The sequence below is a fragment of the Microtus pennsylvanicus genome, chromosome 6, assembly GCF_037038515.1.
Source record: "Microtus pennsylvanicus isolate mMicPen1 chromosome 6, mMicPen1.hap1, whole genome shotgun sequence".
Lineage (NCBI taxonomy): Eukaryota > Metazoa > Chordata > Mammalia > Rodentia > Cricetidae > Microtus > Microtus pennsylvanicus.
In genome coordinates this window covers 123,989,502-124,003,316 of record NC_134584.1, presented here as the reverse complement: position 1 = coordinate 124,003,316, position 13,815 = coordinate 123,989,502, and the positions used below count along the sequence as shown (strand labels likewise).

Genomic DNA, 13,815 nt, shown 5'->3' with positions numbered 1-13,815 from the left:
TCTGCAGGCCAGAAGAGGGCACCAGACCTCATTCCAGATGGTTGTGAGCCACCATGTGGTTGCCGGGAATTGAACTCAGGACCTTTGGAAGAGCAGGCAATGCTCTTAATCACTGAGCCATCTCTCCAGCCCCCCTGGCTTTTCTCAATTGTTCACTGTGGACCGCTGCATCAGGCTTGTCTGCCTGTGTCCTAGGAGATGTGAGCACTCTTCCCTACTAACCACACCAGTTTTTCCACCAAACATTTTTGTGAGCAGATGAGCCTGGGCCTCTGGGAGCAGGAGGCAGGAGTCCCACTCACTTGGCGTAGGCTTTCTCCAGCAGTGCGCTCCAGAACTCATTGTGGTCAGCGGAATGGAGGAAGACCAGGCGGTCCCTGAAGGTGGGCAGGCGGTCATCGATCACGACATCCAGCCACTCGCTGTGCTGCCAGAACTGGCACCAGGGCAAGATGAGGAGACAAGGGTGAGTCCCAAGGTGTGGTCCCCATGGTAAATGCTCACCCCTTGGGTCCTCCTTCTGAGCAAACTTCCCTTGTGCTCCAAGGAGAATCTTATCTGGTGTCACACAGGACCACATGAACGTCGTGGCAGAGTCATCTGGGCGTCATAGCAGGGTAACCCAGGTGTCACAGCAAGGCTACCTGGATTTGTCCACTCAGCCATATACTGGGCTTTCATTCATCATAAAATTCAATTTCAGAACTGTGTCACCATGGAAGTGGGTGAGGAATCCGTCACAGTAGACACATCTGTGCTCTGAGCTAACACATCTTCTCCATAGGGCACCAGGTTAGGTGGCAGGAGAGGGTGGTGTATGGGCTCAGCTCTGTTCCCACACAGCCCAGTCTCTGTATATATTCCTGCCTTGTCCTGGCCATTCATTATCCCACATTTTCCAACCCGCATAGTCCTGCTTGGTTCATAGACAGAGCTCCAACATGAATGTATGGACTTGGTTTCCCTATGTGCCATGCATGTGGAAATGAGGGTCATATGGGTAATGCACCTGAGAGTCTGTTTGGGTGTATGCATGCGTGAACATAAGCCTTTATGGGCTTGAGTACCCATATACATACTTATGTTTGTGAACATGTCTGTGAGTGTTCATGTGCATGCACGAGGTGTGTGTTCATGTGCATGCCCTTGTGGGTTAATCCATGTGTGTATACCCTTAAATGTGTACTGTGTGGGTGTCCTAGATGGCATCAATTGTCAGCCTGGCACAGCTTGGAGTCATCTCAGCATAGCAGTTGAGGAACTGCGCGGACTGGGTTGACCTGTGGTCGTGTCTGAGAGCTTGTCTTGACTGAAAAGTGATGCGGGAGAGCTCAGCTCCCTGTGCCCCCCCCCCCGCCCTTAGCAGACAGTCCCACCCTGTATAAGACCGCTAGCATGCGCTAGTGAGCAAACCATTGCTCCATGGTGGCTGCTTGAGTTCCTGCCCTGACTTCCGCTCGGTGAAGAACCGTGACCTGAAAGTATAAGCTGAATAAACCCTGTCCTCCTCTAGGTTACTCTTCCATCAAAGGGCTCTATCACAGACAGAAAGACACCAGGACAGAGGGTGAGCACACGCGCGATTGTGTGTGGGACAGAATGTGTAGATGTGTGTGTGTGTGCGCGCGCGCGCGCCTGTGCGCACATGTGTGAGTGTGCATATATGTGAGCTAGCGCATCTATGTGGGTGTACTGTGTATGAGTCCACAGGTATGATAATGCAAGAACGTGCATTGCCTGCATGTATAGAAGCATGTGTGTCTTGGCACAGGCATGTTAGTGCATGTGTGTGTTTATGAATGCAGGTAGGTATACACACACATGTGAGTCTATACACCTATGAACGTGTTTGTACATTGTGCTCATTTGTGTATTACACGTGTGTTTACCTAGGTGGAGAGAGATCGCAGAAGAACCTAGACAGCCTCACCATCAGCTGTCACATAAGGTCGTGGCTTGTGTGACTGTGTTTCTCAGTTTTCTGTTTGAAAGCCTCCAACAGCTCCCCAACTGCACTTCCTCAGTGAAGGGAGCCGCTCTGCTTATGAGACATGCCCTGGCTCCCCAGAGGAGCAGCCATGTTTCCCTGAGGACACTATGTGCACCTCCTTTCCTGATGCTTGCTGCCTCTAGAAATCCCCGCAGAAGATCCCCACAGTTCACACTAGGACTCATGCACACTATCACACAGCTCCCAGAGCTGTCAACAGTGCAAAGCTGCACACACCTTCTCCTGGGCCTCCTACCCCCGAAACAAACACAAAGGCTCAGGCTTTCCTTACCTGGAAGTGAAATATCCCGGCATAGCCAGAGCCAAAGCCTTGGTCCTGGGGAACCACCCTGGCCAGTGCTTTCTGGTTGAGGGTTAGGGAGGCGATGGCCGCCAGGAGCCAGCAGTCTCCTGCAGAGTGAAGGTCACATAGGCATCAGACTTTCTGCTGCTGCTGATTCTCAGGAGTCAGTCCCGAGGGGTATGGAGACACATTTCCACTTTTCTAAAGATGACAGAGTGACAGCGAATCCCTCGGTCCCCTCCCCCTGTCCAGCCTGCTCTTCTGTCGTACTCTGTGTGCCTACTAGATGCTCGGGCAGCGTTTGCTGAGTGGTCGCATCTCATCTTCATAAGGTCCCAGGGGACCAGAGCTGCACGATGTGTCTCAGTGGCTCTGGAGTCAGGGTGGGGAAGGGGTCTTGGAAACAACCGAGTGGTGTCTGCTGCAGTCCTGGGCTACTGCCTCTCCTAGACCAGGCTTGGTTCAGCTCTGAGCAGCAACAGCTCCAGGGAGGCTCCTTAGCCTTTCTTTCTCCCTTCCTTTCTTCCTTCTTCCTTCCTTCTTTCCTTCTCTTTTTTCTTTTTTGCTTTTTTTCATTCTATATACCAGGCTGACCTGGACCCCGTATGTAGCCTAGACTGCTCTCTCCATCCATGTATCCATCTATGTATCATTTATACATCATCTACTCATCGCTCACTCATTCACCTCTACCCATCATCCATCCATTCACCATCCAGCTACCGTCCTTCATCACTGATCTACCCATACAACATTTACCTATCCACTATTCTTCTATCCATCCATCCATTGACCATCCATCATCTATCAATTGTACCATCTATCATCTGTCAATCATATAGCATATCTGTACATTTATTTATGTATGATATATCAATTTTGTATGGTATATCTATCAGTTTACTTTCTATCTGTATTATCAATCTTGTATATCTGTTATCTATCATCTGTTATCTATCATTTATCATCTATCTACTTGTTATATATTGACTATCTTTTATAGTCTATCTATATATCATCTATCTATTGTCTATTATCTGTCTTCAATCTATCATCTACATATCCTTATCCATCCATATTCTTTCTCTCTCTCTTTCTTTCTTTCTTTCTGTCTTTCTTTCTTTCTTTCTTTCTTTCTTCCTTTCTTTCTCAATCTAGTCTAACGTCACCAGTTTCAGCATCTGGCTTTGGGATTCTAAGTGAAGAAACTCAGTGAAGACATTGAGATTCCAGTGTTCTTACCACAAGGATCACGGTGACAGCCTGGGCTATGAGTAGCTCAATCTACACAAGCCATGCTTCCTTCTCTAGCAGATTCTATGACGTGTTTGTTTTTCACATATCTGGCAAGGGTAAGTTTTGCCCTAACTCTTGATGCACTGGACTGATTTCCCGCTGTGAGCCCGAAAGCCACTGTGATGTAATAGCAAGAAGTGAAGTTTCTGTAGACAATGGCTTTGCAATCTGGCTGCCAGCTGTCATTCATGACCTTGGACATATTGCTTGGTTAGCCTCAGTTTCCTGATGTGCAGTCTTGGGAGGTGTCTGGGAATAGGAACAACAGTGTGCAAGCTTAGGGAGTGTATCTGGCAGGTGCATAAGATCACGGTATAGGCGTCAGTGAGCTATGAAACCATGAGGTGACCGTGAGGAGCTGAAGGGCTGGGAGCCTCTGAATCAGGTGCTGCTTTAAGGGGAGGCTCAACTCTCTGGAAACTTCTGGACAGGTCCAGAGCCCAAGCACTACATACCAGAAAAGCAGGAGTGGCAGGGGTGGGGAGGCCACTGGACTCCCTTCGGGGAAGGAAGCGGAAGACTAGGGAGGGAGGGGACAGGGTGGCAGCCTTGCTCTGCCCAGCCCTGTGCCCTGATCCCAAGGGGCCTGTGCTGCTCTCACTCTGGGGCACTGAAGTGTCATCCCCTGTCGTCCCCTCTCCTCTCTACTTACCCAGTTCCCCTTGGCAGATGTCAGTCCTGGTGGCTCCTCCAAGAATGAATTCTGGGTTTTCCACAATTTCCTGGAGGGTAAGAGTACCTTAGGGAAAGGCCCAAAGCATAGCAGCCATTACAGAGAGAAAGGCAGCCCCCTCGGGGGAAGAAGATTCTCCTGGAAGGACAGGAGGAGGAAAAACTGCCAGGAATGTACACTCTGACCTTCCTGAACTCAGTTTAGTCCATCCATAGCTCAGCTCAGGGGAGAGCCTGGCACAGGCACCTTCGTCTATAGAAGCTCACAGGGTATCTCACCAGGAAGTGCCAGCCACATACCAAGCCTCGGTGTGGGGTCAGGCACAGGCTGGTTTTATGTAGCCCCTTACCACGAGAATTACCAGCTGCGGGCCTTTGAACTCTTCTGCATGGAATGAGCACATGATCAGCTCCTCAGGCCTGCTTCCCCACACCCTACCCAGCTGCTTTCCTTTCTCAATAGATTGTCTGTGTCTGCACCACATCTAGAGGGATGTCTTTATGTCACATGTAATTTAATCCACACGTACTATGAATGCTTTATTACACATTACTCTATTAGGAGTTTAGTGTAAGTGTGTGTATTTTATGTATATTACTATAAACATTAACATAGAAACCTAATATGGAAAGTTCTATAAAGAACATTAAAAAGTAAAAGCAATTATATGGAACATGTGGGGTTTATTGAGACAGGGTTTCACTATGTAACTTTAGATGTCCTAGAACTGGCTATGAAGACCAGGCTGGCCTTGAACTCATAGAGATTCTCCTACCTCTGTCTCCAGATGCTAGAATAAAAGGCCTGTGCCACCACATCCTCTAAGATGTGTATATATGAAAAACTGTTTAAAGTCTCGTAAGAATGAAGTCATGACACACGAAGCGCTAGATGGCAGTCACCTGTTAGCAGAACAGCAGGGGTCTCGGGACCCCTGACATGGCAGAGGTAACAGATAGCTCCAGTGGGAACCTTATTTCTGCCTTTCTGCCTGTGCTGAGCACGGCTCCCAGGGCTCAGCATGCTCAGCAACTGCCCTACCACCCATCTACATCCCCAGGTTTATTTTATTTTGAGACATGTTTCACGAAGTTGCCCCAGCTGGCCTTGTACTCCCCAGTCTAGTCCAAGCCAGCCTTGAACTTGGGTTCCTTCTGCCTGAGCCTGCTGGTTGCTGGGATCATCATAGCAGTCACTATATAAAAAAGAGATGGGAATATAATGATTTGTTCTGTCTCTTTAAGAGACAAGCCACACCCACTCTCTCCCTATCTCCTGAGGCAGGCTGATCTTCAGCTTCCAGCCTGAGTTCTTTCTCTTTTCCATCTCCCTCCCTGAGAGGCAGCTTACGTCTCTCCCTTCTCTCCTCTCTCTCTCTCTCTCTCTCTCTCTCTCTCTCTCTCTCTCTCTTCTCTCCCCTTTCCTTCCATACTTCCATAACCCACTTAACAAATATCCAACCTTGTTCTGCATCTCTGCATGGCCTATCCATGTCTCTGTCTCTTGCCCACCACTGTGTGTCTCCCTGAGCTGGACCAGCCACCACTCAGGGACCTGCAGTCACCTCTGCCTGGGATTGGCTGCTCTTGGGACCCCTTGCCCACTGCCTGCCGCCACATGGCCTGCTGCCTGCCACCACTGGGGATCCTGCAGCATTTTTAATTTTTCCGTTACCCCAGGAGTCTCTGAGAGGATCCTGGGGTAGCTCCAGCTTCAACTCCTCCTCCTCCTAGCAGTTCAAATTGTCTGTTTCCTCCCTGGGCTTCATTCCCAGAGAGATGGTGGGAGTGGGGGTCTGCTAAGGCCAGGGGCTGAAGTAAAAGCTGGGCGCTCTCCATGAGGCCCTCAGGATGTGGCAGTTTTGGGGCGTGTAGTGTCCTAGGTCACCTGCTGAAGAAGGGCTCTGTGCCTTTATTTGTTTCTAACGTGTTCATGTGACCTTAGGGGGAGGGTTCTGGGGACAGACTGTGCTGTTGGCTGTGCCAGAAGCCCAGGCCTGGCAGAAGACCGACATGGGAGGCCAGCTTCTCCCCGAGACCCTGCACAACCTTTTGTACCGGCCCACGGCCCCAGAAACCTTGGAGTCCGTCCATTAACTGACCCCATCCGCCATGCCCAGGGCAGACAACGAGGCAGCAGAACAGCTCCTCCTCCATCTTTGTGTCTCAGGGTGGCTGTGTGGCCTTCTCTGTACAGCACGGCACACTGTTGTTCTCTTCTGCTGACCTCTCCCAGGACAGAACAAATCATTACATTCCCAAACTGGGGCAAGCTCACTGGTGTATAGTTAATGCCCCCAGGAGCCATGATGTCTTTCTTGTGTGTTTTCTAAAACTTAGACATGTCGTGTATTGAGTACACTGGCATCACTGGAACGATGTGCAAGAGGAGGCAGTGGTTACGGTAAGAAAGATGAGGGCTGAAGCCTGGCAAGATGGCGCGGTAGGTAGAGCACTTGCATATGGGCCCAAGGACCTGAGTTTGACCCCCAGACCTCACAAGGTAGCGAAGAAAAGAAACTCCCAAGAGTTGTTCCCTGACTTCCATACATGGGCTATGGATTGTTTATTTATTCATGCCTTCAGGCAGAATAAATAAGGACTGGTAATAGGCTCAGCAGGTAAAGGCACTTGATGCCTAAGGCCAATGGCCTGAATTTGATTCCTGGGACCCATATAGTGGAAGGAGAGAACCTGTTCCTGCACGTTGTCATCTGACCGTCACATGACCATTGTGGCACCCATGTGCACACACACACACACACACACACACACGTAAATGAACAAACAAATAAAATGTCAAGATGAGATTCTGAGCGGCTGATGATGGAGAAGCACACAGCAATGCTAACAGTGAAAATATGTTGTTTACTAAGGACACTTGTGTGCCCTCCAGGACCCACCTCAGTCATCTCTAGGTGAGGCAGCAGCTGGTCCACTGCCCCTCCCCGCACACAACATCTGTTCTCACCCAGAGGGTGCAGCGTCATGGCCCTGGGTCACAGGGAGGGCCCCGACTAATCAGGGCTGCAAATATTGACCGTGTGTCCTGAGCACCAGCTGGGGCCTCCTAGGAACCCACTGGCTTTGTCTTTCTGGGAGTGGTGTGTGTTGCTTTGGAAAAGGAGCCCCGCTTTGCCTGGGGTCCAGGTATCACAGACTTGCTGAGAACCTGTAGTAACATCCACCTAACCCCCTGGTTCATCCTCAACTCCAGACCAAAAGCTTCAGAGCAGGGCTGGCTGTCTCCTAATACATCACACACATCTCAACTGAATGCCCCTCACCCCCAGCCCACTCCCACACCTGTCATTCTGGATAGTTTGCCTTTGTGTTCTGATTTACCAAGTCACCAGAGCACTGGGCTACAGCTCTGATCCTGCTCACGGGTCATAGATGAGACCTTCTTTCTGTGTGTCTCCAGATGCAGTGGGATTCAGCTGGAGGCCAAATGTTGTGGCTGGGGAACAGCTGAAGGTGTCTCCAGCCAGCACACTACCAGAGAGCCTCCCACAAAGGACAGAAAGTGGTCTTACAAGTGACTGGCTTTCCTCCATCCCCTTCAGTCTGCCCCCCTCTCTCCCCTTATCCCTACCCCCCTCCTGTCTCTCCTCCCTCTCACCCTACTCACCCCTGGTCGTTTCCACACAAAGGGGACCTGGGGCCTCTCGCTGTAGAACAGGGAACTGTTGCTGGCAGGGAAGTCAGCATCCTCAAACAAGGTTCTCGACTGTAGGCAACCCTGCCTCAACTGTTCAAAGCTTTGACCCGAGGAGTGGATAGTCCGGGCATCCCCAGGGACTGGGTGTGGCTGGGGCCTCAGAGACCGATGCAGGTAAGGCATGATGGCTTCTCCACAGCCTGGTAGAGGCAGAAGATGTGAGAGACGAGGGGAGAGTGGCCAACAAAGAGGAACAACCAGAGGCTCTCACCCTAGCCTGCACCAGCTTGCTGGGCACCTCCCTGTGAAATGAGATAGGGCCCCTCCCAGATGGCAAATACCGAGTGAGACCTCTGCCCACTCAGGCTCTGAGGAGGCACAGGCATCTCTAGAGCATGGCAGAGTCTGAGCAGAGGGAGGAGGTACTCTGTTCGAGGCAGAGGGAGGAGGCACTCTGTTCGAGGCAGAGGGAGGAGGTACCTCTGTTCGAGGCAGAGGGAGGAGGTACCTCTGTTCGAGGCAGAGGGAGGAGGTACCTCTGTTCGAGGCAGAGGGAGTCCCTGAAGGACAGGCAGGGCAGCTTCATAGGGAAGGATAGTAAGCAACCAAAGGGGTCCAGGAGTGTGGGGCCGAGTCAGGGCAGAGCGGCAGAGCATTGTGGGTGGAGGGACCTGGGTGAATGACAATGCCACACTGCTAGCAGAGCTCCCTGGGCTCTTGTGAACACAATCCCAGCCTGACTTCCATCAGGGCTCAGCAGCCTCTTCTGCGGCAGGCCAAGTCCACGGAGCGCTGTCTGTGATCCAGCCACTCACTCGCCTGATGGTCACAGTTGCCAAAGCAAGTGTGTTGCCACAAAGATGAGGTTATAGTCGTACTGAGCCTTCCCTACAAGGCTGGGGAACTGGCTCAGCATGGGAAAATGCTCACTGCCCATTCAACAAGGAGCCGAGTTTGAGCCTCCAGGATCTACATTAGAAAAAGCTGGGCATAGGAGAATCTACTTGTAATTCCAGCACTGAGAAAGTAGAGACCTGTGGGTCTCTTGGGGCTAGCTCAGGCTAATGAGAAGTGCTGTCTCAAAACAACAAGGCACTCCAGCGGGGGTGGCACACATCTTTAATTCTAGCACTCAGGAGGCAGAGGCAGGTGAATCTCTGTGAGTTCCAGGCCAGCCTGGTCTCCAAAGTGAGTTTCAGGATAGCCAAGGCTAGCTATTATACAGAGAAACCCTGTCTCCAAAAAGAACAAAAACAACAAACAAAAGAGCAAGGTATGAGGGCAGGAGAGATGACTCAGCACCTAGGAACACTGACTGCTCTTCCAGAAGGCCCTAGTTCGATTCCCAGCACCCATGTAGTAGCTCACAACCATCTGTAATTCCAGTTCTAACAATCACTTCTTCTGGCTTCTGCAAACACTGCATACATGTGGTGCATATACATAATTCAGGCAAAACACCCATACAGACAAAGAAATAATAACAACAAGGTGTTTGGCACCAGAGGAATATCATCTGACACACACACACACACACACACACTCATACACTCCCTACAAAAGCATGAGGTCCTGGTGGTTTGGCCCCGGGACAAGTCAACTCAGCTATAAATCTCCTCTCCAGACCCTGCACTCCCCATGTCTCTCATCACATCAAACCCCCCATCATGATCTTGAAGCTCTCGGTGGCTCGAGCAAAGCGTCTAGGCATCTCAGAGGTAGACACAGGCACTGTCCAGCACAGGCTCTCTTCCTGGAGCCAGGACAATGGTGCCTGAGGAGTTAGCAGGGCCTGTGGCAGGGTCTCCAGGTCTAAGGGAGCCACTGGGTAATGCCGGCTGGGTGTCTGGCTGAGATGAAGATGATCCCCACCTTTATAGAGTCCCGTCAAACTGACTTGCGAGAAACAGTGCTGAGATATTGCCCCAATTGACAGAGCACACGTCTAGCATGCAGCAGGCCCTGGGCTGGGGGGTCAGCACCTCCAAAACAGGCGTGTTGGTTCATGACTGCAACACCAGCGCTGGGTGGTGGGACAGGAGCAGCGGAAATCTAAAGTTCCACAGCCTAGGCTAGAGACCCTGTGGGAGGTGGGGAGGGGAGGAAGAAGGAATGAAAGAAGGAGGAAAAGAAAGAAAGAGGAAAAAGAAATCACCTAATTTCTCCCCATCTGAACTTCACGGTCAAGTTCTCTAGAACAGGGCCAGTCCCTCAGAGGCTTTCTGTCCTCGCACACCAAGGGTGTCATTTGGAAGTGCCTTACCGACTCGCAGCAACTGAGACAGCCTTCAAGGTGCAAGGAGGTGGAAATCCGTAGCTGAGGACGAAGGTCTGTCTCATAGCCAAGGGTCGTCAGTGGGATTTCCACTGTGAGAAGACAGTTTCATGCCATGTGCTGACACCATCACCTTGAGACAGGGTGCCACAGTGGGATGGGGCGGCCACAGGCCTCTGCTGGAGCCCAGATATGTGTGACGATGCTGCATGGTGGGAATGACCAGCGTCCCACTGTGTGGGGGACAACGAAAGTGCGCTCACTGTGTTGGACCAGGGATCAGGAGGCAGGTGCTGTAGCTGTAAAGGGGTGGCGGTCATGGGATTGCACACGGACTGGGAAGGCAGCCTTGGGAAAGCCCTCTGAGAGGGCTCCATCAGAAGTTTGAACAGAGGAAAAGAACGCCCTTCCCTTCTGGTGGTGTAGAGAAGGGGTGATGTCGGGAGTCATGAGAGCCCCCCACCAACAGGGAGCGCTGTTGGAGCTAGACCTGAAGTCACCTTCCACAGCTTGCAGGATATGAAGGAACCAGATGAGGCAGGAGCCTGGCTGCGAAGAACCACCCAGGCAGAAAGAAGCCCATCAATCACAAGACTTCACCCGGAGGCAGGGCAAGCTTTCCTTCCTCCTGCTAGAGGATTTGGTGCCTTGGAGCAGATGCTTGCAAAATCGAGTCTTGCTTCTCACAGAGACCCAGAACTGTGGCCTGTGTCTCCAGAGATGGTCCAGGACTGTGATGAACGTTCCCGGTTGCTGCAACTGGCTAAGCCTGCCTAGTCCTTGAAGAGATTTTGCATAGCTACAGGAGAAAGTCCCCATGGTGATGGGCTGCACACAGCCACCCCTCATGAAAGGGGGAAGCGAGTTCTTCCATCTTCCACAGGAAGGATCACACCTCTTATGACAGCATTCAGGTTGATATCACTGCCTGGAGCCAAGGGAGGGCGACAGGAGGCTGCAGTCCCCAGGCTCTGGCCTGGCTGAGTGTGGATGAAAGCAGAAAGGTGGAGTAGCAAAGGGCACAGTGCGGGAGGTGGGGGGGGGGGGTTACATCAGGCACAGGGTCAGGTCACCTTTGCTCTTTAAAACACACGCATACACATTTACTTGTGTGTGTGTGTGTGCGCGTGTATGTGCTTACGAGTTTCATAGGACAATGTAAGATGTCAGCTCTCTCTACCATGTGGATCCCGGGGACTGAAGTCAGGCTATAAGGCTTGGATCCAGGTGCTTTGCCTGCTGAACTGTCTTGCCACCTTTGTCCTCCTACGTGGCGATCCTCGCGGTCACGGACTATGTGGACATACACATGAGAGGTACATCTCCTGTGAGCAAGGCAAGCCCATGCGCAGCCACCTTGCTCCGATCTCCTCCCTATCTCCTCTCCTTTTCTTCCAGTTCTTTGCATGTGGGAGGGGGTGCATGTGTGTAAGGTGGAGTATGTGCATAGTTGAGATCAGAAGGGAACTAGGAACTATTGGTGTTGTTCCTGGGGATCACACCTTTTTTTTTGGAGATGGTGTCTCTCACTGGCTTGCAACAGACAAGAGTAGCCATTCAGTGAGCGCCAGGGTACAATGTAAGATGTCAGCTCTCTCTACCAGTGATGGGGTTACAAGCATGTACCACCAAATATTCTGTGTGTTTCTCTCTCTCTCTCTCTCTCTCTCTCTCTCTCTCTCTCTCTCTCTCTCTCTCTCTCGTCCTTCTGCTTGTGAGGCACACACTTTGTTTTAAACACCCTGTGTGATAACCAGGTGCCAATCTCTCTCACCTGGAACACCAGTGCCGCAACCCTAGCCACACAGTTGGACCACGTACCTCGGACTGTGTACAAGGCCACAGCTACTTCTCATCACTCAGATGAGCACAGCAGCCATTGTGGTTACTTCTCACACGGATGTCCAGGCAGTGGGGGCTGTCAAGCTCTATACAGTGACTGGCATCATGACTTAGCGGCAGCTAAGGAGCCCCAGCAACCACAGAGTTTCCTGGCAGTCCTCCGCTGAGGCCCTTGATCCACCTTCTTGGCTTGTTTTTTTGGTACAGAATCTTTTTTTTAAATATTTATTTATTATGTATATAATATTCTGTCTGTGTGTATGCCTAAAGGCCAGAAGAGGGCGCCAGACTTCTTTACTGATGCTTGTGAGCCACCATACGGTTGCTGGGAATTGAACTCAGGACCTCTGGAAGAGCAGGCAATGCTCTTAACCACTGAGCCATCTCTCCAGCCTCCTTGGTACAGAATCTTACTCTGTAGCTCAGGCTGGCCTTGAACTGGAGGTGGTCCTCCTGGCTCTACCTCCCTAGATTGGAACTGTAGACTTGCACCTCCATGCCCTGCATCCACGCTGCCTTGCCCCCTTCTTCCTCGTCTGCAGCGGAAAGACACTAGTATTTGTGTTTCCAAATGTCTTTGCTGTGTTTTCCATAGAAGAGCTGACCATTGAGTAAATATTATTTCCAGAGCTCAGTTTTCGCAAGAGACAGCCAGGCCCGTAGGACAGATCTTCTACCATTGCTTGGAGCTCTGTTGGAAAGAGGGTGATGACATTTTTCCGTAGGAAGGGCCATGCCTTATCTACACTCACTGAGCTGGGGCAGAAGCTCCCTCCCATAGACTTTCCCAGCACCCGCGCCAAGGCAAACATGGAGTTCGGACTGGCAATGTGTGGCTGCGGCTGTGGGCTCATGGGCGCTAACGAGCCAGAGTAGAGAGGGTTAGGAAACAGTACTTTCCCTCTGCTGCTGTTACCTCATTCTACTGGGATGGAAATAGCGCTCTGCGGGCCACCCTGAGGACACCCCCAGAATCTGTCGCTTTAACTCTGAAGATTCGGTTTAGATGTGTGTGACTGCTGAGGAATTTTCACTGATAAATAGCTTCTGAAGTCGACTATTGGAGTCTGCCTGAGAGCAGCTCAGTGGGTAGAGTGTTTGCCTTGCACGCATGAAGTCCCGAGTTCAATCCTCAGTGGCCCATAGACCAGGCAGAGTGATGTATTTCTGTAACCCCAGTGCTTGCCCATCCTTCTGCCTTCTCCCCCAGGCCCCATCTGGGTGGAGGGAGGTTGTGCCTGTGTCCACGCCAAGGCTAAGAGATAGCTAAGGTTCTGGATGGTTGTGATAGTGCAAGCCTGTCACCCTCTATGGTGGACTGCATGAAGGAACCCTCCGGCAGGCCTTCTCCCCCGGGTCTGTCCCCATTTTGTCACCCTTCCTTGGTGTCCCACCAGCCTCATCCTCTAAAACCTCATCTTCACAGCCCTTCTCCACCCTCGTCCACAGCGACACTCCAAAACCTCCACCCTCCAAAACAGGCAGCTCCGGTCCACAAGCCCAGAACATTTTGTTTCAATATGGATGCACTGCAGATGAAATTTCCCAGCCTCCCCAGATGTGCTAGAAGTTTCGGGAAGGCACTTCCTACTGGTGGTGTGGGCCCACAGCACGTTAGAAGCTCCTGTGCAGAACAGGCAACTAACGCAATGATAGCTGTTCAAAGCCATACATCCCGGGAGCAGCTGGGGACGTGAGGCTCATTCCTCTGCAGGAAGGCCCCTTCCTGGCAGGTTCTGAGAGCTTACAAATGCATCACGAGGGGCTTGAGTCCC

The 13,815-nt window shown here is 51.5% G+C and overlaps 1 protein-coding gene across 2 annotated transcripts in view; it reads right to left on the bottom strand.

Annotated features, from left to right (window-relative positions):
- The window catches only part of Capn9 (calpain 9), a 30,791-nt gene extending 20,373 nt beyond the window's left edge, over positions 1–10,418 (bottom strand). Inside the window, exons 1-5 of one of the 2 annotated variants that reach the window (XM_075977974.1) lie at positions 10,187–10,418; positions 7,894–8,123; positions 4,243–4,312; positions 2,283–2,401; positions 303–436 (exon numbers count right to left, since the gene is read on the bottom strand). In XM_075977974.1, coding sequence (XP_075834089.1) covers positions 303–436; positions 2,283–2,401; positions 4,243–4,312; positions 7,894–8,106 — 536 coding nt within the window. In that variant the 5' untranslated portion in view covers positions 8,107–8,123; positions 10,187–10,418. Of the gene's footprint in view, positions 1–302; positions 437–2,282; positions 2,402–4,242; positions 4,313–7,893; positions 8,163–10,186 lie in introns of those variants that run through there. The other variant, XM_075977975.1, reaches the window with a different exon arrangement.
- Between the last annotated feature and the right edge of the window lie 3,397 nt (positions 10,419–13,815).